Source organism: Mixophyes fleayi, chromosome 7, assembly GCF_038048845.1.
Source record: "Mixophyes fleayi isolate aMixFle1 chromosome 7, aMixFle1.hap1, whole genome shotgun sequence".
Lineage (NCBI taxonomy): Eukaryota > Metazoa > Chordata > Amphibia > Anura > Limnodynastidae > Mixophyes > Mixophyes fleayi.
Genome location: NC_134408.1, coordinates 152,215,024 through 152,238,887, shown reverse-complemented (window position 1 = coordinate 152,238,887; position 23,864 = coordinate 152,215,024). Strand labels below are relative to the sequence as shown.

General features: G+C 49.6%; 1 protein-coding gene and 1 long non-coding RNA gene across 4 annotated transcripts in view; one reads left to right on the top strand and one right to left on the bottom strand.

The window, feature by feature from the left end:
* Positions 1–23,864, top strand: part of MYLK (myosin light chain kinase) — a 148,981-nt gene that overhangs the window by 97,140 nt on the left and 27,977 nt on the right. For all 3 annotated transcript variants that reach the window (XM_075181182.1, XM_075181180.1, XM_075181181.1), the window contains exons 15-18: positions 9,721–9,795; positions 10,127–11,544; positions 17,501–17,617; positions 18,238–18,312. In XM_075181182.1, the coding sequence (XP_075037283.1) occupies positions 9,721–9,795; positions 10,127–11,544; positions 17,501–17,617; positions 18,238–18,312 (1,685 nt within the window). The remainder of the gene's footprint in view (positions 1–9,720; positions 9,796–10,126; positions 11,545–17,500; positions 17,618–18,237; positions 18,313–23,864) is intronic.
* The window catches only part of LOC142098379 (uncharacterized), a 46,816-nt gene that overhangs the window by 12,939 nt on the left and 10,013 nt on the right, over positions 1–23,864 (bottom strand). The window lies entirely within an intron of this gene.

Below are 23,864 nucleotides of genomic sequence, written 5' to 3'. Positions count from 1 at the left end.
CCGCATTTTATAGAGAATGTGTTTCAATCTTCATCAAAAAGATAAGGAGTGAAATATTGTGCATATATATTAAAAAACTTCAACAGGAACAACAGTCACAAAAAACTGCTGCTCCTGCGAAGATCCCTATCCTATGGTCACTGTCGCAGAGTGACCACCTTTATGATGGTGACCGGAGGGGGGAGCAGTACGATGCGGTGAGGGATCTGAAGACCCCTCTCCTATGGTCACTGTCGCAGAGTGACCACCTTTATGATAGTGACCGGAGGGGGGAGCAGTACGATGCAGTGAGGGATCTGAAGACCCCTCTCCTACCGTCACTATCGCAGAGTGACCACCTTTATGATGGTGACCGGAGGGGGGAGCAGTACGATGCGGTGAGAGATCCGAAGATCCCTATCCTACCGTCACTGTCGCAGAGTGACCACCTTTATGATGGTGACCGGAGGGGGGAGCAGTAAGATGCGGTGAGGGATCTGAAGACCCCTCTCCTACCGTCATTATCGCAGAGTGACCACCTTTATGATGGTGACCGGAGGGGGGAGCAGTACGATGCGGTGAGAGATCCGAAGATCCCTATCCTACCGTCACTGTCGCAGAGTGACCACCTTTATGATGGTGACCGGAGGGGGGAGCAGTACGATGCGGTGAGAGATCCGAAGATCCCTATCCTACCGTCACTGTCGCAGAGTGACTACCTTTATGATAGTGACCGGAGGGGGGAGCAGTACGATGTTGTGAGGGATCTGAAGACCCCTCTCCTACCGTCACTATCGCAGAGTGACTACCTTTATGATGGTGACCGGAGGGGGGAGCAGTACGATGCGGTGAGGGATCTGAAGACCCCTCTCCTACCGTCACTATCGCAGAGTGACCACCTTTATGATGGTGACCGGAGGGGGGAGCAGTACGATGCGGTGAGGGATCCAGGACCCCTCTCCTACCGTCACTATCGCAGAGTGACCACCTTTATGATGGTGACCGGAGGGGGGAGCAGTACGATGCGGTGAGGGATCTGAAGACCCCTCTCCTACCGTCACTATCGCAGAGTGACCACCTTTATGATGGTGACCGGAGGGGAGAGCAGTACGATGCGGTGAGGGATCTGAAGACCCCTCTCCTACCGTCACTGTCGCAGAGTGACCACCTTTATGATGGTGACCGGAGGGGGGAGCAGTACGATGCGGTGAGGGATCTGAAGACCCCTCTCCTACCGTCACTGTCGCAGAGTGACCACCTTTATGATGGTGACCGGAGGGGAGAGCAGTACGATGCGGTGAGGGATCTGAAGATCCCTATCCTACCGTCACTGTCGCAGAGTGACCACCTTTATGATAGTGACCGGAGGGGGGAGCAGTAAGATGCAGTGAGGGATCCGAAGATCCCTATCCTACCGTCACTGTCGCAGAGTGACTACCTTTATGATAGTGACCGGAGGGGGGAGCAGTACGATGCGGTGAGGGATCTGAAGACCCCTCTCCTACCGTCACTATCGCAGAGTGACTACCTTTATGATGGTGACCGGAGGGGGGAGCAGTACGATGCGGTGAGGGATCTGAAGACCCCTCTCCTACCGTCACTATCGCAGAGTGACCACCTTTATGATGGTGACCGGAGGGGGGAGCAGTACGATGCGGTGAGGGATCCAGGACCCCTCTCCTACCGTCACTATCGCAGAGTGACCACCTTTATGATGGTGACCGGAGGGGGGAGCAGTACGATGCGGTGAGGGATCTGAAGACCCCTCTCCTACCGTCACTATCGCAGAGTGACCACCTTTATGATGGTGACCGGAGGGGAGAGCAGTACGATGCGGTGAGGGATCTGAAGACCCCTCTCCTACCGTCACTGTCGCAGAGTGACCACCTTTATGATGGTGACCGGAGGGGGGAGCAGTACGATGCGGTGAGGGATCTGAAGACCCCTCTCCTACCGTCACTGTCGCAGAGTGACCACCTTTATGATGGTGACCGGAGGGGAGAGCAGTACGATGCGGTGAGGGATCTGAAGATCCCTATCCTACCGTCACTGTCGCAGAGTGACCACCTTTATGATGGTGACCGGAGGGGGGAGCAGTAAGATGCGGTGAAGGATCTGAAGACCCCTCTCCTACCGTCACTGTCGCAGAGTGACCACCTTTATGATGGTGACCGGAGGGGGGAGCAGTAAGATGCGGTGAGGGATCTGAAGACCCCTCTCCTACCGTCACTGTCGCAGAGTGACCACCTTTATGATAGTGACCGGAGGGGAGAGCAGTACGATGCGGTGAGGGCTCTGAAGATCCCTCTCCTACCGTCACTGTCGCAGAGTGACCACCTTTATGATAGTGACCGGAGGGGGGAGCAGTGCGATGTGGTGAGGGATCTGAAGACCCCTCTCCTACCGTCACTATCGCAGAGTGACCACCTTTATGATGGTGACCGGAGGGGGGAGCAGTAAGATGCGGTGAGGGATCTGAAGACCCCTCTCCTACCGTCACTGTCGCAGAGTGACCACCTTTATGATGGTGACCGGAGGGGGGAGCAGTACGATGCGGTGAGGGATCTGAAGACCCCTCTCCTACCGTCACTGTCGCAGAGTGACCACCTTTATGATGGTGACCGGAGGGGGGAGCAGTAAGATGCGGTGAGGGATCTGAAGACCCCTCTCCTACCGTCACTGTCGCAGAGTGACCACCTTTATGATGGTGACCGGAGGGGGGAGCAGTAAGATGCGGTGAGGGATCTGAAGACCCCTCTCCTACCGTCACTGTCGCAGAGTGACCACCTTTATGATAGTGACCGGAGGGGAGAGCAGTACGATGCGGTGAGGGATCTGAAGACCCCTCTCCTACCGTCACTGTCGCAGAGTGACCACCTTTATGATGGTGACCGGAGGGGGGAGCAGTAAGATGCGGTGAGGGATCTGAAGACCCCTCTCCTACCGTCACTGTCGCAGAGTGACCACCTTTATGATGGTGACCGGAGGGGAGAGCAGTACGATGTGGTGAGGGTTCTGAAGATCCCTTTACCACAATGCTCTCCACATACAGCAGACCTGAAAAATTACACATATGGTAATGTCAGCCAGCCTGAGCTGTATGTGCCTGAGCTGATGTACATTACCGTATGGGTAAATGCATTTTCACAACTTATTAAATTGCAGTATATAGCTCTGGATTTTGAAACTAAATGCAAAAGCGTTTCTACGATTCACTTAAATGTCGTCGGTCCTCTGTGTTTTCGGGGGAACTAAATGAAACAAAGCAATAATAAATGGTACTTAAAAGGTTGTCTGGTGGTTGTGAGAACTTAAAGGAAAACCCAAAGAGAATGAGATAATCTAAGGAATATTAAATATCTCATGCAATGTATCATGGGACAAAGACCCCTATATGGAAATAAGGTTATCTATCATGGTATAGGAAGACTGTTATTTACCCGAAGGCCACAACAGATGACTCTGGATGGAGGTGAAACAAGACAACATGTAACCTTGTATTCATCCTATAACCCGAGAAGTGCAGCATTGTAGGATTGGGTATATGGGATTGAGATTTACCTAAGAATCACAGGAGACTATGGACACTGATTGGATAACAATACTCCTCCTCTATTCAAACCCACAATTAGGGGACATCCCATCATTTAATAGACAGCTAAGCAGGTTGTGTAGTATTAATATAAATGGGGGAACTTCAGTCCGTCCACTATGGTCACAGTCAGTTAAAATTGAGAAATTTACATTTCAAAATATCTACATTATATCAGATTTAGGTACAACTATTCATCATCATCATCATCATCATCAGTTAATTATATAGCGCCACTAATTCCGCAGCGCTGTACAGAGAACTCACTCACATCAGTCCCTGCCCCATTGGGGCTTACAGTCTAAATTCCCTAACACACACACACACAGACACACAGACACACAGACACAGACTAGGGTAAATTTTTAAAGCAGCCAATTAACCTAGCAGTATGTTTTTGGAGTGTGGGAGGAAACTGGAGCACCCGGAGGAAACCCACGCAAACACGGGGAGAACATACAAACTCCACACAGATAAGGCCATGGTCGGGAATCAAACTCATGACCCCAGTGCTGTGAGGCAGAAGTGCTAACCGCTAGGCCACTGTGCTGCCCACTATTAGAAATGTGCAGTTATCTCAGGAGAGCTGTCATGCCAAGGGTTGTCCATGTGCCGTCATGCCTAGCATTGTCCATGTGCCGTCATGTCTAGCGTTGTCCATGTGCCGTCATGCCTAGCCTTGTCCATGTGTCGTCATGCCAAGCGTTGTCCATGTGTCGTCATGCCTAGCGTTGTCCATGTGTCGTCATGCCAAGTGTTGTCCATGTGCCAACATGCCTAGCATTGTCCATGTGTCGTCATGCCTAGCGTTGTCCATGTGTCATCATGCCAAGGGTTGTCCATGTGTCATTATGCCTAGCATTGTCCATGTGTCATCATGCCAAGGGTTGTCCATGTGTCGTCATGCCTAGCATTGTCCATGTGTCGTCATGCCTAGTGTTGTCCATGTGTCGTCATGCCAAGGGTTGTCCATGTGTCGTCATGCCTAGCATTGTCCATGTGTCGTCATGCCAAGGGTTGTCCATGTGTCGTCATGCCTAGCGTTGTCCATGTGCCGTCATGCCTAGCGTTGTCCATGTGTCGTCATGCCTAGCGTTGTCCATGTGTCGTCATGCCAAGCGTTGTCCATGTGTCGTCATGCCTAGCGTTGTCCATGTGTCGTCATACCAAGCGTTGTCCATGTGTCGTCATGCCTAGCGTTGTCCATGTGTCGTCATGCCAAGCGTTGTCCATGTGTCGTCATGCCTAGCGTTGTCCATGTGTCGTCATACCAAGCGTTGTCTATGTGTCCTCATGCCTAGCGTTGTCCATGTGTCGTCATGCCAAGCGTTGTCCATGTGTCGTCATGCCTAGCGTTGTCCATGTGTCGTCATACCAAGCGTTGTCCATGTGTCCTCATGCCTAGCGTTGTCCATGTGTCGTCATGCCTAGCGTTGTCCATGTGTCGTCATGCCTAGCATTGTCCATGTGTTGTCATGCCAAGGGTTGTCCATGTGCCCAGACCAGGTCATGTGATGCTTTCATGATTTCACAATAGAATTAAACATTAGAATAGTTTAATTTACACAAAAATGAAGCTGAAGCGTTAACACATAGGTAACGAGTGACAGGGCTGGCAGCTCTAACAGCACATATAGTTGGTAAGGAATTTCTTGTATTAATGGATAAAAGAATATCATCTGCAAATAAAAATATTGTATAATGAAAAGATTGCTTCACATCAAAGGCATTTGGATTATCACAAATTTGATTTGCCAGTGGCTCAGTAGTTATCATAAATTATAACAGAGATAGTGGGGAGCCCTGATAGTTACACCTCAAGATCGAAAGTGGGGGAACAGGAAATATATATGCTGAACACACAGGAAGAGAGTGGGTGGACCGGGGCCCCTGCAGGGAGAGAGTGGGTGGACCGGGGCCCCTGTAGGGAGAGAGTGGGGGGACTGTGGGCCCTTGTAGGCAGAGAGAAAGGGGAAAGACTGGGGCCCCTGCAGGCAGAGAGAAAGTGGGGGACCGGGACCCCTGTATGGAGGGTGTGGGGGGACCGGGACCCCTGTAGGGAGAGAATGGGACCGGGGCCCCTGTAGGGAGAGAGTGGGGGGACCGGGGCCCCTGTAGGGAGAGAGTGGGGGTCCGGGGCCCCTGCAGGGAGAGAGTAGGGAGACCGGGGCCCCTGCAGGCAGAGAGAGAATAGGCGGAGACCGGACCCCTGCAGGCAGAGCGAGCGGGGGGACCTGGGACCCGCAGGCAGAGAGAGAGAGGGGGGAGACCTGGGACCCACAGGCAGAGAGAGGGGAGACTGGGACCCGCAGACAGAGCCAGGGTTGAATCTCCAGCGTGCAGAAACATACTGACTACATTCTCCTCCTGTGCTACTCTAGAACATTAATGTGGCAAATATTTCAGTATTAGTTCTCACTATATTCATAACTAGATGGAAACATCCTATTTTCACATACAGTGGAGTGGAAGCTGCAATTCTGCTTTCTCTGCTGCAACGCTGCCCCTAGTGGCCAAGGTTTCTACTTCCATGATTTCCCAAACAATAGACTCTGAAGAAATCAGACAAAGACTTACAACAAGGACAATACAGCCAGTGGAGGGCGGGGTGGTGTTATTTACCACAGATTGCTGTGGTTTTCCTGTAGCGCTCCAGCCAGCGCACATCAAGGTGTCCGGCCGCTCTCCGCTCTCAGGAGACGGAACGTAGGTGTGTGGAGAGGTGACCAACATCTGATGAGGTTCAATGTACAAACTTCACAGCAAAGTCCACCCTTATATCCCTTATCCCTTTACATTACAGAAAACTTTTCTAATGTCTGACATGAGTCATTAGGGAACATCTGTCTTTATTACACGACTGAATGAAGCGTTTTATCTCATTGCTCTGAGCGCCCCTTGGAATGTGCTGACGTGCAACATGAATGCGTAAAAGAGGTCCCAGTAAAAGTACTGGACGAGACCCAAAGACCACTAGCTCTGAGCCCTTTGCGGAGTGGAAATGGCCACACAGTCCGCACCTTACGGACCCTGTCCGCCCCTTTCAATAATCCTGTTTCGCAAAAGGAAATTTCAGCTCCACAAACTTCTCCACTAGAGCACCTACTGTGTACCATCTAAGGGACAGTGTCATCCACCCCCCTCAGCACCTCCTCTCTGCCCCCCCCCCCCTCAGCACCTCCTCTCTGCCCCCCCCCCTCAGCACCTCCTCTCTGCCCCCCCCTCAGCACCTCCTCTCTGCCCCCCCCTCAGCACCTCCTCTCTGCCCCCCCCCCCTCAGCACCTCCTCTCTGCCCCCCCTCAGCACCTCCTCTCTGCCCCCCCTCAGCACCTCCTCTCTGCCCCCCCTCAGCACCTCCTCTCTGCCCCCCTCAGCACCTCCTCTCTGCCCCCCCTCAGCACCTCCTCTCTGCCCCCCCCCTCAGCACCTCCTCTCTGCCTCCCCTCAGCACCTCCTCTCTGCCCCCCCCTCAGCACCTCCTCTCTGCCCCCCCCTCAGCACCTCCTCTCTGCCCCCCCTCAGCACCTCCTCTCTGCCCCCCCTCAGCACCTCCTCTCTGCCCCCCCTCAGCACCTCCTCTCTGCCCCCCCTCAGCACCTCCTCTCTGCCCCCCCCCTCAGCACCTCCTCTCTGCCCCCCCCTCAGCACCTCCTCTCTGCCCCCCCTCAGCACCTCCTCTCTGCCCCCCCTCAGCACCTCCTCTCTGCCCCCCCTCAGCACCTCCTCTCTGCCCCCCCCCCTCAGCACCTCCTCTCTGCCCCCCCTCAGCACCTCCTCTCTGCCCCCCCTCAGCACCTCCTCTCTGGCCCCCCCTCAGCACCTCCTCTCTGCCCCCCCCCCTCAGCACCTCCTCTCTGCCCCCCCTCAGCACCTCCTCTCTGCCCCCCCTCAGCACCTCCTCTCTGCCCCCCCCCTCAGCACCTCCTCTCTGCCCCCCCCTCAGCACCTCCTCTCTGCCCCCCCCCCCTCAGCACCTCCTCTCTGCCCCCCCCTCAGCACCTCCTCTCTGCCCCCCCCTCAGCACCTCCTCTCTGCCCCCCCTCAGCACCTCCTCTCTGCCCCCCCTCAGCACCTCCTCTCTGCCCCCCCTCAGCACCTCCTCTCTGCCCCCCCCCTCAGCACCTCCTCTCTGCCCCCCCCTCAGCACCTCCTCTCTGCCCCCCCTCAGCACCTCCTCTCTGCCCCCCCCTCAGCACCTCCTCTCTGCCCCCCCCTCAGCACCTCCTCTCTGCCCCCCCCTCACACAGCACCTCCTCTCTGCCCCCCCTCAGCACCTCCTCTCTGCCCCCCTCAGCACCTTCTCTCTCCCACCCCTCTCAGCACCTCCTCTCTGCCCCCCCCTCAGCACCTCCTCTCTGCCGCCCCACAGCACCTCCTCTCTGCCCCCCTCAGCACCTCCTCTCTGCCCCCCCTCAGCACCTCCTCTCTGCCCCCCTCAGCACCTCCTCTCTGCCCCCCCTCAGCACCTCCTCTCTGCCCCCCCTCAGCACCTCCTCTCTGCCCCCCCTCAGCACCTCCTCTCTGCCCCCCCCCTCAGCACCTCCTCTCTGCCCCCCCCTCAGCACCTCCTCTCTGCCCCCCCCTCAGCACCTCCTCTCTGCCCCCCCTCAGCACCTCCTCTCTGCCCCCCCCCCTCAGCACCTCCTCTCTGCCCCCCCCTCAGCACCTCCTCTCTGCCCCCCCCCTCAGCACCTCCTCTCTGCCCCCCCTCAGCACCTCCTCTCTGCCCCCCTCAGCACCTTCTCTCTCCCACCCCTCTCAGCACCTCCTCTCTGCCCCCCCCTCAGCACCTCCTCTCTGCCCCCCCTCAGCACCTCCTCTCTGCTGCCCCACAGCACCTCCTCTCTGCCCCCCTCAGCACCTCCTCTCTGCCCCCCCTCAGCACCTCCTCTCTGCCCCCCCTCAGCACCTCCTCTCTGCCCCCCCTCAGCACCTTCTCTCTCCCACCCCTCAGCACCTCCTCTCTGCCCCCCCTCAGCACCTCCTCTCTGCCGCCCCACAGCACCTCCTCTCTGCCCCCCCTCAGCACCTCCTCTCTGCCCCCCCTCAGCACCTCCTCTCTGCCCCCCTCAGCACCTCCTCTCTGCCCCCCCTCAGCACCTCCTCTCTGCCCCCCCTCAGCACCTCCTCTCTGCAATGTCTACTCCTCCTCAGACACCTCCATCTTGCTTTATAAACCTACGCAACACAGCGACAATCTTTGTGCAATCTCAAATCGAGGCTGGCGGTGGTTCCAAATCTGGTTCACTACACAGCCGACGTTTCACAATTATTAAATGACCTTGATGAGGTGCAGAGAATTATTGTCATCAGTATCTCCCGAACAGAACAGTTTTGTGGATAGACAAAAGTTGATCAGATAATTGAACTACAAATCCCAGCATGGGATGCCGGAAATGGTCATTCAGTAACGGATGCAGATTGCATAATGCAATGTATCCGTTTACACCGTCTATAAAATGAGTCACTGAATCCTGAAATTATATGTGTGAGATTAATGTCTTTATTAATAACCAGCTTCTTGTAGTATTATTATTATTATTATTATTATTATTATTATTATTAGGGACTACAACACCACTGGGGGTAATAACAGCTAATAATGTATTTATTATTTATCACAAGAAACTGCAGACTGATAATGTATCTCTGTTTTGTCACCGGGATTACATTATATTTGCCGATATTTTATTCTGCATGGTTGGTGACTAATCTCCCGCACTTACTTATAGTTAAAGGTGTATTGAGAATGTTTTATTTATTCCTGGACCATTCAAAACGAGAAAAACACATTCACAGATATATACTGCACAGATCATCTCACATTTATAATCCTAATATTGCATTTAGTTTAACCGCTTACATCCTGAACAGGTCAATTGTATAATATTTATTATGGAACATATCTTGTTTTGAGCTCTGGATTCCAGACTAGAACAGATCCCTTTGAAAGTGTTCTGCTTTGTGACTCTGCTAGACGTGAACAGCGACTGAGCATTTAAACATAACCTGGGGGGAAGTAAGATACAAGTCGGAGGTTTGCATAAACTGTGCTATTGTTAGAAGGATGAGAGAAAACAAGTAACAATTTCTGACGATCTTAATTGTTTTTCCTGAGGATAAAAAACCCCCTTTGTTTGGATTGCAGGAACACTGTGGGAGAATGTAGCTGCCAGGTGTCTCTGATGCTACGAGAGAGCTCAGCAGGCAGAGTGTTTGGAGAGTAAGTCACCCTGGGGTCCTCGGGCTGGCCGGCTGCTTCTATTTTTTACTCTGCTAATTCTCTTCCCTCCCAGACCTGTGAGCCTCCTAATCCCCCAAATGTGACCCATCTAGAGACAGCCAGAGTTACACTGAGACAGGGATATTTTTTTTTTTGGGTCTTTCCCTTATAAGGCCACTGAAGTCATCACTGATGCAATAAAGCAATGGACTGTGTTCCTTCTGATCAGACTCCCCTCCCCTAGGACTTTTCTTCCTAGCTCACAAATTGTTTGATTTGAAAGCCAAACCTCCCTAAGTGCCTCTTTCTCTTTCCTCTCACTAACACTCAGGGAAAGGGAGCAGCCGGGCTTTGCGGAGAGAGATGGATGTGAACATGATGATGCACTAAGGCTTGGTGGGGTCACGAAGAGAGCAGACAATCAGGAGAACATTCGTGGTGTACTCAAGAGGAGAGTGGAGATCAAGGAACATACGGAGGAAAAACATAGACAGCAAGAAGTAGAGCAGTTGGACTTCCGTAAGGTATTGGGAAAGAAGGTGAGCACAAGAAGCGTTTCAGAAGAGAATCTGAAGGACATATCGGCCGAACAGATGGACTTCAGAGCTAATCTTCAGCGTCAGGTCAAGCCCAAGGCCTTGCCAGACGATGAGCGTAAGGGCAACAGTTCACAACAGGTGGATTTTCGCTCCGTCCTGGGAAAAAAGGCATCTGTGCCAAAGACCCCTGTAGTGGATAAGGTGGCGCCCAAGCCAGTAACTCCTGACTTCCGGTCGCTTTTGGGAAACAAGAAGAAAGTGCCCACTGAGAACGGTAATGCTAACAGCAACAGCACTGAGCCCATCGAAAATGCAAAGCCCTTTGGCAAACAGTTAAAACCACTGGTCAAGGAAGAGCAGCCAAAACCTGTGGTTAAGGAGGAAAATGCAAAGCCAGTGTTAAATCAGGAAAAGGGAAAATCACTGGTTAGCCAGGAAAAAGCAAAACCACCAGCTAAGGATGAAAAGCCTAAACCTGTGGTCAAGGACGAAAGTGCAAAAGGAGTAGTCAATCAGGAAAAAGCAAAACTATTTGTCAAGGATGAAAAGTTAAAACCTGTGGTCAAGGACGAAAAATCTAAACCAGCCATCAAGGAAGAAACTTCTAAGCCAGTGGTCAAGGTAGACAATTCTAAGCCAGTGAACAAGGTAGAAACTCCTAAACCAGTGGGCAAGGTAGAAACTCCTAAACCAGTGGTCAAGGTAGAAACTCTTAAACCAGTGGTCAAGGTAGAAACTCCTAAACCAGTGGTCAAGGTAGAAACTCCTAAACCAGTGGTCAAGGTAGAAACTCCTAAACCAGTGGTCAAAGAAGAGAATTCTAAACCAGTGGTCAAGGTAGACAATTCTAAACCAAGTGTTAAGGAAGAAAATTCTACACCAGTGGACAAAGAAGATCATGCAAACCTATCATCCGTGGAGGACAATGCTAAACCTGTTGTCACGGAGGAGAATGAAACACAAGTGATCAAGGAAGAAAAGGTTGAGCAAAACTGCTTGTCGATAGTGGATGGGGAGGTGGAGAACAAGTCTGTTCCCAGTGCCGGGACACCACCACTGTTCTCGGAGGTCTTGCAAGACGCAAAGTTGGTGGATGGAGAAAAGCTCGTTCTACAGTGCCGTGTCACCTCAGAGCCACCACCAACCATCACATGGACACTCGATGGCAAGGTCATCAAATCCTCCAAGTTCATTGTGCTCCACCAAGAAGGTAATTACATGAGTGTGTGCTGCTGGTATAAGTTGCTTCGGCAGCTGTGCTACAGTCCAGGCAAAGTGTTATATAGAGGCTGACAGTATGCTGATCCTGGGGCTTAATCTGTTTGTGGTCTTGTATCTCTATGTGTCTTTGTTAGTGTATCTCTGTCTGCACCGTGTAGAATTGAGAAAGATGTGTAGTAACGAAGCAATATTTTGTTGACTTTCTGCTTTTACTCAATCATTTGTTTTCATTTTTCATACTGTCATTTTTTGCTGCTTTTATGAAATGTATTTAAATATCTGTTTATTGTTAAATAGACCTTGGAATTTTATTCTGTGATTTTTCCAGAGTCTCTCTAATTGTTATTAATCTATTACTCCGTGCATGTTCTGCTAGATGAATATTGAGAGCATTAGTCCAGTTCGGTTATTAATAGTTTAATGGTTGGTATCTGAGCCCACTGACTGACATATGACGCTAGCAGTGGGGCAGGGTGTTTATAAAGTACCGTATGTTGTATCACCAGGTGTTTGCCCGTTATTAGGTATTCCCGAGCAGTCAGCGTGTGAATATTCTGATGATTGTATATGTGTCACTGAGAATACTCTCTCAGCTAGCCTTGAAGGGAGTCCGCTCTTTCTCACAATAAAGTGATTTTATTGGCCTTTTAAAAGATTTGTTTTAAAGCCCCTGGTAGTTACTGTTGCCAGCTCTGTGCATGTGGATTAGTCACTGAGAAATGATTGTGTTGTATAGAAACGGTCACTAGGTAATCTGTACATTGCTGCTGAATATGTTAGCGCCATATAACTAAAGATGATGATTGTAATAATATAATAAATAAAAGCTGCCCAAATTGAAATACAATCCTCAGATTCCTGTTCCTTCATGTGGTTTTTTGCTATAACTGCCGAGTACAAGAGAGTGACAGAGTTTTATGCTTGTTTTGGGGTGAGATGAACAGTCAGCGTTTTTCTCTGTCCTAGTTTTCTGCAGGGGCTGTAGACGTTTTTCTGTACGATGAACTGTAAAACAGACTGCAAGGTGGTGATTTATTATTGAAATGGATGTGGTCTGCACAGGGTTAAATTAGTGACATAGCCAGTTTGAGACGTCCCTGGAGATCAACATGTGGATCCTCTGGTTCCCAGAGTGGCCTTGAGCCCAAACTCTAATCTCTAACTGCAGGACGGCTCTACACATTTCCCCAATTATCTGAGAGTTATATGAATAATCCTGCTTCCAGATTAGTCATTTCCACCACCTCTTTTTATTGTCAAATTAGCAAGAAAACAAAATTCCTATTTGACTTCCGTCCTTCCAAATAACTGGAATTCTTTGATTCAGTCCTGTAGGGTCTATCTGTGTTCCCCATAATCCAGTCCTGTAGACCCAAGCCCATTTGGGTTCCCCATTATCCAGCCTTGTAGAACCAAACCCATCTGTGCTCCCCATAATCCAGCCTTGTAGAACCAAGCCCACCTGTGCTCCCCATAATCCACTCCTGTAGAACCAGGCCCATCTGTGTTCCCCATAATCCACTCCTGTAGAACCAGGCCCATCTGTGTTCCCCATAATCCAGTCCTGTAGAACCAGGCCCATCTGTGTTCCCATTAATGCATTCCTGTACAACCAAGACCATCTGTGTTCCCCATAATCCAGCCTTGTAGAACCAGGTCCATCTGTGTTCCCCATAATTCAGGCTTGTAGAGCCAGGTCCATCTGTGCTCCCCATAATCCAGGCTTGTAGAGCCAGGTCCATCTGTGTTCCCCATAATCCAGCCCTGTAGAACCAGGCCCACCTGTGCTCCCCATAATCCACTCCTGTAGAACCAGGCCCATCTGTGTTCCCCATAATCCACTCCTGTAGAACCAGGCCCATATGTGTTCCCCATAATCCACTCCTGTACAACCAAGACCATCTGTGTTCCCCATAATCCAGCCTTGTAGAACCAGGTCCATCTGTGTTCCCCATAATCCAGGCTTGTAGAGCCAGGTCAATCTGTGTTCCCCATAATCCAGCCCTGTAGAACCAGGCCCATCTGTGTTCCACATAATCCAGTAACAGTACACCAGATTCCCAGTTACAGCGGTATTCCCAGGTGCAGTACACCAGGATCCCAGTTACAGCGGTACTTCCAGGTGCAGTACACCAGGTTCCCAGTTACAGCGGTATTCCCAGGTGCAGTACACCAGGATCCCAGTTACAGCGGTACTCCCAGGTGCAGTACACCAGATTCCCAGTTACAACGGTACTCCCAGATGCAGTACACCAGGTTCCCAGTTACAACGGTACTCCCAGGTGCAGTACACCAGGATCCCAGTTACAGCGGTACTCCCAGGTGCAGAACACCAGTTTCTCAGTTACAGCGGTACTCCCAGGTGCAGTACACCAGGATCCCAGTTACAGCGGTATTCCCAGGTGTAGTACGCAAAGTTCCCAGTTACTGCGGTACTCCCAGGAACAGTACACTTGGCTTCCAGTTACAGCTGTACTCCTAGGTTCAGTACACCTGGCTTCCAGTTACAGTGGTACTTCCAGGTTCAGTACACCTGGCTTCCAGTTACAGCGGTACTCCCAAGAGAAGTACACTTGGCTTCCAGTTACAGCTGTACTCCCAGGTTCAGTACACCTGGCTTCCAGTTACAGTGGTACTCGCAGGTTCAGTACACCTGGCTTCCAGTTAGAGCGGTACTCCCAGGTTCAGTACACCAGGTTCCCAGTTACAGTGGTACTCCCAGGTGCAGTACACCAGGTTCCCAGTTACAGGGGTACTCCCAGGAGAAGTACACCAGGTTCCCAGTTACAGTGGTACTCCCAGGTGCAATACACCAGGTTCCCAGTTACAGTGGTACTCCCAGGTGCAGTACACCAGGTTCCCAGTTACAGTGGTACTCCCAGGTGCAGTACACCAGGATCCCAGTTACAGCGGTACTCCCAGGTGCAGTACACCAGGTTCCCAGTTACAGCGGTACTCCCAGGTGCAGTACACCAGGTTCCCAGTTACAGTGGTACTCCCAGGTGCAGTACACCAGGTTCCCAGTTACAGTGGTACTCCCAGGTGCAGTACACCAGGTTCCCAGTTACAGCGGTACTCCCAGGTGCAGTACACCAGGTTCCCAGTTACAGTGGTACTCCCAGGAGAAGTACACTTGGCTTCCAGTTAGAGCACAACCTACTTTGAGGCATATTCTCCATTCACATACAATCTTTGCTTCTGTGAATTGCACTAATACATTCTCTCATCTGTTCTGAAGTACAGGTTGGGCTCCAAATCCACAGGTTTTCTACACATGTGGTGCAGACTTTATCTGTTCTCAATAAAACTCATTGAACGACCATGTGACACAATCTCTAACAAGATCTGAATGCCCCTTGTTTGGGAGATAAGCCTCCAATATCCTCCTAAAAGGAAGATGAGCTGTATAGAGTATAATAACCCCCCTCCCGCATCCCTGATATCAGACAGTCTGTACAGAGGATAACTCACCCCAATATATACGTAACATTACTGGGTGCTTTATGCAACAGCAGAATTTTCTTTTTCATAACATATATATACTTTGTACATCTAAAAATTGCTCTATGAAAAGCATCCGTTAAGTCTTGTAGATCTGCATTTAGGACGTTTTATATATAGCATAATGTAGAGTTTTATGAATTTTGGAGGTTTCTATGGAGGCAGGAAGGTGGTGATACGGGGAATGGGAGTGAGAGCGAGGGTTACAGGGTCAGTAGGTTGGTGATACAGGGATAGAGGACCACACACATAGCATCACTGCCAACATCTGATTATAATCCCAGCGAGCAGATGCCAATCACATGACCACTAGATACAGGTTTACTGTATAGGTAACTAATACACTGTAGACAAAGTGAGTTCAGCCCAATAAATGCGTGCGGCACAGAACATGGGAAGTGATACTGTGCATTCTCACTATTACAAAATAGGGAGAACTAAAGGAGAGAGTAATGACGTAAGATACACTACACTCAGGGATTTATGTGAACCCCACTCTCCTCCCCTATTGTTGGGCATCACCAATAACCTGACATTGGTGGTAAGTCTGTGCCATGCAAGTGCGCACTTCGCTCATACAAACCCTCTGGTTATTTCATTAGTTCTTGCAATCTTCAGACTGGTTCTTATTTGCAGCGGCTTCTGTTCATGTTGAGCGGAAAACATTTCCTTTGAGGTCTCCAATCAGAGGGGGGTTAATAACACAGGAAAATAATGTTTCCTGGACTCCAGGGAAATCTGTCTGAGGTCAGCAATGGGCACAGCGGAAGAAATACCAGATGATTGTAGGGACAGATCTGGAGTCCAGCCCGACATTAAAGACTCAAATATGTGAGTTTAGATTCTTATCTTAATGTAACATGTTCCTTCTGCTTGTTTACTTGTCCTGGTACAGTACAATGCAGCCGGCGCGCTCCTGCTAATACTGCTCCTTCAGAGCAAGGAAAGTAATGGGGGAGAGGTGCATTGTCTCACACAGAAGTTCAGTTGTGGAACTGCAAGTGTCAGCATGCCCTGCCTACCTCAGGTCTACCTTATACAGATAATGTCTGTGAATTGTCACCTGTATCACACAGACCTGACATGCTGGAACAGCTGACAATACAAAGGTCACCTACCCCATGTCTGTGTGATAGACAATCCTAATCCAGGGATGTGTTACATGCGGCATTAATGTGTCACCTGTTGCAGATACGCCACAATGAAGATTTGTGTCTGACTCCATACAGTGCGTGATACAAAGAAACACGACAGAACTGCCTGACACTAAGTGCACAAAACAATTCCTCCTGATATTGTTCACATGTGACAATGTGATACTTTAGTATACCGATGTTTTTTCCCTTTTAGAGAGTATAAGGCAGGCATGAAAAATCCTATTCAATTCCAATCAGTGCCGCACAATATTTTCAACATTGTGTAAAAATGAATAATTATTTATTTATTATTATTTATTATTACCTGACTGCTTGCCACATTCTAGATGGCGAAAAGATTTAGAGACAATTGGATTTAAGCACGAATGTGCTTGGATCTCGCTGTTGTCAATAAATAATGTATATTTGATTGAAAACAATAAAAACACTATCAATTTAATAAAATAAGTACAATCTGACACAAATGGCCACTGTTAACGCTGCCACTGTTATCGCCATCAAGTATTGCCCGTGGTACTCACTCTTAGGATGGTGTTACTACAACAGACCACCAGAAACAATAATTTATTGATTAAATATTTTTTTTCACTTCAAGTTTCTTAGGTAATACAAACCACATATGCAAAAACGTCTGCAGCTGACATACTATTCACATGCGGTTTGCGAATGCGCCTAGACGCAGGCAGCACTGTACTCCCCCATTCATTTCAGTGGGGTTTCCCGCTTCCATTGTAATGAATGGGAGAAGCCCCACTAGTAAATATGTAATAATATTTGTTTAGTGGGCGTGCTAAATGGGGGCAGGGCCTGGATGGATTGGGGGTTGGGCTTTTTTTGCCCAGATATTGCCTGGGTAAATATTAGGAGGTATAGTAAAGACAGAGCCGATGTTCACAAACTCTCGACTGACTTAAGCTATAAAAAGAGTCTGAACAGAGGATTTTAGGAGAAAAAGTCAGAAGTATAAATGCTGATCAGAGACTTTGTAGACAGTGTGTAAGCTGGTATAGGCAGCTCTGCAGCGACATGTGTCATACTTATAGTGACCAGTCATAGACACATCGCGGAGGCAGCCATGTTGTACCGTAGACCAATAAGAATGTAGCCTGTACATGCACACATCACCGGGACACAAAGTATCCAGTAAGTCTATCGGTTGTGTTCTATATCCGTTCAGCCTACATCTCACATTGGATCCTGTGTATTATATATTATATTATAGTATAATAGTAACCCAGTGGGTGAGGTGTAAATGGCAGCGCTGACATCTGTTACTCTCCCTTACAGGCTCCCTGTGTCTACTCACCATCGAGAAGACTTTCCCTGAGGATGAAGGACAGTATAAGTGTATAGGGGAGAACTCCGCAGGGAAGGCGGAGTGTTCCTGTAATGTCACGGTAGAAGGTAAGTGATGGTTTTGGGGTGACTGATGGAAAACGACCCCCTGCATGTACAGTGTTTGGGATGAGACAACCAGCCTGTGTCGCAGCTGTCACCTATCTTATCTGCTGCTAAGTCTCTGGTTCAGCTTAGTAGATCTGATTTCCTCGCACTGAGCACCAGGACAGTTAGATTCTATGACCTGTCCGCAGACATCCATAGAGAATATGCTGGAGACTCTGGTCTTGTTGGATGTCTGTACACCCCTGTATGGGTGCCTACAACAGCCCCTGCAGAGTTACAGACTACCCCAGATCCCTCCTGTGCTTGTGAGAAGGTTCTGTCTGGTTCTCTGTAACGATTGTGTCATTCTGCACATTGTCCTGTTCCTGCCCAGACATTACAGTGCCCTGATGTCACCGGCCAGTCTCGGGCATGAGGTCTGGGGTGACACCTGTCAGAGTAAAATACCAGGCGGCCGGGGCAAGGATTAGCCGGGGATATCTCCATCATCTCCTCAGCCTTCTACCTCCATGATTTACTACATGTCTCATTGTTATACTCGCCCATCGCTGTGTCGGATTCATCAGAGTGTCGCCTGTTTCTGTTCATGTTACTGAGAAGTTTACTTTGTTCTGTTATAGATACTTCAGGAAAGACAGAGATTAAGAAGAGTAAGAAGCCTCGGAGTAACACTGCTCCTGCAAATACAGCAGAAAGTAAGTGCCCCCGAAAACATTCACACCCCGAGGAGCAGCGCACAAATCATTTCACAATCCTTTGTTTCACTTGTAGCATTTAAGGAATGATTACAGCTAAAACATAGAATGCGTCAAATGCCAGTTCATTGCTCTTCTGTATGTAAAGATGGCCCTGGTCACTAGTGCACAGTAATAGTGGTGAGACAGACTGGTCACTAGTGCACAGTAATAGCGGTGAGACAGACTGGTCACTAGTGCACAGTAATAACGATGAGACAGGCTGGTCACTAGTGCACAGTAATAGTGGTGAGACAGACTGGTCACTAGTGCACAGTAATAGCGATGAGACAGGCTGGTCACTAGTGCACAGTAATAGCGGTGAGACAGGCTGGTCACTAGTGCACAGTAATAGCGGTGAGACAGGCTGGTCACTAGTGCACAGTAATAGCGGTGAGACAGGCTGGTCACTAGTGCACAGTAATAGTGGTGAGACAGGCTGGTCACTAGTGCACAGTAATAGCGGTGAGACAGACTGGTCACTAGTGCACAGTAATAGTGGTGAGACAGGCTGGTCACTAGTGCACAGTAATAGCGGTGAGACAGACTGGTCACTAGTGCACAGTAATAGCGGTGAGACAGACTGGTCACTAGTGCACAGTAATAGCGGTGAGACAGGCTGGTCACTAGTGCACAGTAATAGCGGTGAGACAGACTGGTCACTAGTGCACAGTAATAGCGGTGAGACAGGCTGGTCACTAGTGCACAGTAATAGCGGTGAGACAGGCTGGTCACTAGTGCACAGTAATAGCGGTGAGACAGGCTGGTCACTAGTGCACAGTAATATCGGTGAGACAGGCTGGTCACTAGTGCACAGTAATAGTGGTGAGACAGGCTGGTCACTAGTGCACAGTAATAGTGGTGAGACAGACTGGTCACTAGTGCACAGTAATAGCGGTGAGACAGACTGGTCACTAGTGCACAGTGATAGCAGTGAGACAGGCTGGTCACTAGTGCACAGTAATAGTGGTGAGACAGACTGGTCACTAGTGCACAGTAATAGCGGTGAGACAGGCTGGTCACTAGTGCACAGTAATAGCGGTGAGACAGGCTGGTCACTAGTGCACAGTGATAGCAGTGAGACAGACTGGTCACTAGTGCACAGTAATAGCGGTGAGACAGACTGGTCACTAGTGCACAGTGATAGCAGTAACAGACTGGTCACTAGTGCACAGTAATAGCGGTGAGACAGGCTGGTCACTAGTGCACAGTAATAGCGGTGAGACAGGCTGGTCACTAGTGCACAGTAATAGCGGTGAGACAGACTGGTCACTAGTGCACAGTAATAGTGATGAGACAGGCTGGTCACTAGTGCACAGTAATAGCGGTGAGACAGACTGGTCACTAGTGCACAGTAATAGCGGTTAGACAGGCTGGTCACTAGTGCACAGTAATAGTGGTGAGACAGACTGGTCACTAGTGCACAGTGATAGCAGTGAGACAGACTGGTCACTAGTGCACAGTAATAGCGGTGAGACAGGCTGGTCACTAGTGCACAGTAATAGCGGTGAGACAGACTGGTCACTAGTGCACAGTAATAGCGGTGAGACAGGCTGGTCACTAGTGCACAGTAATAGCGGTGAGACAGGCTGGTCACTAGTGCACAGTAATAGTGGTGAGACAGACTGGTCACTAGTGCACAGTAATAGCGGTGAGACAGGCTGGTCACTAGTGCACAGTAATAGCGGTGAGACAGGCTGTTCACCCGAAATCTTTTAACTCCCAATCCTTCATTTTCCATCATTTAATTGATGAACTCAAATGAACGGCGTACGTCAGAGATAAGTTCCCTAGAACTCTTTTACCTTATTTGGGACCTAAAAAGAGGTACAGGGTTGGACTTTATGACCTGAGCCGGTTTATCATTTAGAAATGATGCAGTAGAAGTGCTGGTCCTTTGTGTTTCTCAGTCTGTGTGTTACACTGCTGGGGGAGCAGGTTATCCCAGCGTTAGATAGAGCCCAGCGAAGCTGTCTCTTCTCTCCAAGTAGCTCAGATGATTTCCATGTGTTTCCTTAACCCTTCTGGTAGGTCATGTGAACATCCTGTGCGGGGGAGAACGGGCACAGTGTGTTTAACCCTCCGCTGCCCTCACACTCAGAAGGAGGACAACGCAGTAAGTCACTGACGCTGCCAGAAGAGTTATCCAGTTATGTCCCGGTCTCCGTATAAATGCTTCCTCTGCTGCGTATAACGACCGACACACTTAACCTCATTTTAATCATTTTTTACTTTTCATCTAGAACGCACTTACTGTGGTGTAGGTCAGCGCAGAATCTTAATTTGGCCCGGGGGCCATTTAAAATGTGTATATCATTAATTTATATTTATATATCGCACACCAGGGCCAGTTTAGTCAGAAGATAAGTAGCGAATCACTATGGTTTGGAACCGTGGGGGAAAGTCGGTGCTAAGACTGTGATAACATATAAACTCATCAGATGCAGGACCCCTGCATTGAGAGGGACCCATACTAATCACTGCGCCACCACGCTGAGCGCTCAGAGGGACCAATACTAACCACTGTGCCACCACGCTGAAAGGCACCCATACTAACCAATGTGCCACCACGCTGAGCACTGAGGGAACCATATTACTCACTGTGCCACCACGCTGAGAGGGACCCATACTAACCACTGTGCCACCACGCTGAGAGGGACCCATACTAATCACTGCACCACCACGCTGAGCGCTCAGAGGGACCAATACTAACCACTGTGCCACCACGCTGAAAGGCACCCATACTAACCAATGTGCCACCACGCTGAGCACTGAGGGACCCATATTACCCACTGTGCCACCACGCTGAGAGGGACCCATACTAACCACTGTGCCACCACGCTGAGTGCTCAGAGGGACCCATACTAACCACTGTTACCACGCTGAAAGGGACCCATACTAACCACTGTGTCACCACACTGAAAGAGACCCATAATAACCACTGCGCCACCACACTTGTGAGGGACCTATACTAACCACTGTGCCACCACGCTGAGCACTGAGGGACCCATATTACCCACTGTGCCACCATGCTGAGAGGGACCCATACTAACCACTGTGCCACCACGCTGAGTGCTCAGAGGGACCCATACTAACCACTGTCACCACGCTGAAAGGCACCCATACTAACCACTGTGCCACCACGCTGAGCACTGAGGGACCCATACTAACCACTGTCACCACGTTGAAAGAGACCCATACCAACCACTGTCACCACGCTGAAAGGGACCCATATTACCCACTGTGCCACCACGCTGAGAGGGACCCATACTAACCACTGTGCCACCACACTGAGTGCTCAGAGGGACCCATACTAACCACTGTCACCACGTTGAAAGAGACCCATACCAACCACTGTCACCACGCTGAAAGGGACCCATAATAACCACTGCGCCACCACACTTGTGAGGGACCTATACTAACCACTGTGCCACCACGCTGAGCGCTCAGAGGGACCCATACGAACCACTGCACCACCACGCTGAAAGGGACCCATATTACCCACTGTGCCACCACACTGAGAGGGACCCATACTAACCACTGTGCCACCACGCTGAGTGCTCAGAGAGACCCATACTAACCACTGTCACCACGCTGAAAGGGACCCATACTAACCACTGTGCCACCACGCTGAGCACTGAGGGACCCATATTACCCTCTGTGCCACCACGCTGAGAGGGACCCATACTAACCACTGTGCCACCACGCTGAGTGCTCAGAGAGACCCATACTAACCACTGTCACCACGTTGAAAGGGACCCATACTAACCACTGTCACCACGCTGAAAGAGACCCATAATAACCACTGTGCCACCACGCTGAGCACTGAGGGACCCATATTACCCACTGTGCCACCACGCTGAGAGGGACCCATACTAACCACTGTGCCACCACGCTGAGTGCTCAGAGGGACCCATACTAACCACTGTCACCACGTTGAAAGGGACCCATACTAACCACTGTCACCACACTGAAAGAGACCCATAATAACCACTGCGCCACCACACTTGTGAGGGACCTATACTAACCACTGTGCCACCACGCTGAGCGCTCAGAGGGACCCATACGAACCACTGCACCACCACGCTGAAAGGGACCCATACTAACCAATGTGCCACCATGCTGAGCACTGAGGGACCCATATTACCCACTGTGCCACCACGCTGAGAGGGACCCATACTAATCACTGTGCCACCACGCGGAGTGCTCAGAGGGACCCATACTAACCACTGTCACCACGCTGAAAGGCACCCATACTAACCACTGTGCCACCACGCTGAGCACTGAGGGACCCATATTACCCACTGTGCCACCACGCTGAGAGGGACCCATACTAACCACTGTGCCACCACACTGAGTGCTCAGAGGGACCCATACTAACCACTGTCACCACGTTGAAAGAGACCCATACCAACCACTGTCACCACGCTGAAAGGGACCCATAATAACCACTGCGCCACCACACTTGTGAGGGACCTATACTAACCACTGTGCCACCACGCTGAGCGCTCAGAGGGACCCATACGAACCACTGCACCACCACGCTGAAAGGGACCCATATTACCCACTGTGCCACCACGCTGAGAGGGACCCATACTAACCACTGTGCCAACACGCTGAGTGCTCAGAGGGAGCTCAAACAGTAATACACATAAATACTGCTGTAATTAAACCAGACATTTTTTTTTAACTCTAAATGTTATTGCATAATAACGTATGAATGACATATACAGAAAACAACAAGAATCTTGATTGAGACAATCACAGAGCAAATATCCAGCAATGTCCAAGACATTGCTGGATATTTGCCAGACATTTGGATATAAACCAGACATTTATGGTTAGAAGAAATTACATAATTACCCACCATTTATACAACTATTATTTCTAGGGGGTAAATGTAAGTTTCCGGCGAATTTGAAAAGTGATGTTGCCTATAGCAACCAATCAGATCCTCGACATTTTGTTTAGTGCATTCTACTAAATGACAGCTAGAATTGGTTGCTATAGGGAACATCTCCACTTTTCAATCCCACCGGAAACTCTCAGCTTGATACATTTACACCTAGGAGTTTATATTTAGACCACAAATCAAAATAATTATTATGGAGATCTCTGCAGCATCACAAAAGTCTCTCAGATCTACCGACTGGAAATGTTTCAGTAATTCAACAGTTTTCCAGTGACATTGAGTTGTCAGCTCTGTGTACTCACGGGAAGGTAATAGCCCCTATTTCCTGGCCACAGTCAAGTATTTAATATACATATTTTGATTCTATTACATTGTGATACAGGGAAGTTATTGCATTACTAAACCACAGTAATGCGTTATATAATAATAGAGAACTATAGGAGATGACTGATTCTGACTTGTTATCTATACATGAAGTATAATGTAATAACATCGCTCTACATGATCTCCCTATAACTTTTTCCGCGGTCTGACATACCTGACTAAGAGCTGCTATTAGACCACAAATGATTGTGGAGCGTTTTCTATTTTTACTTTGAAG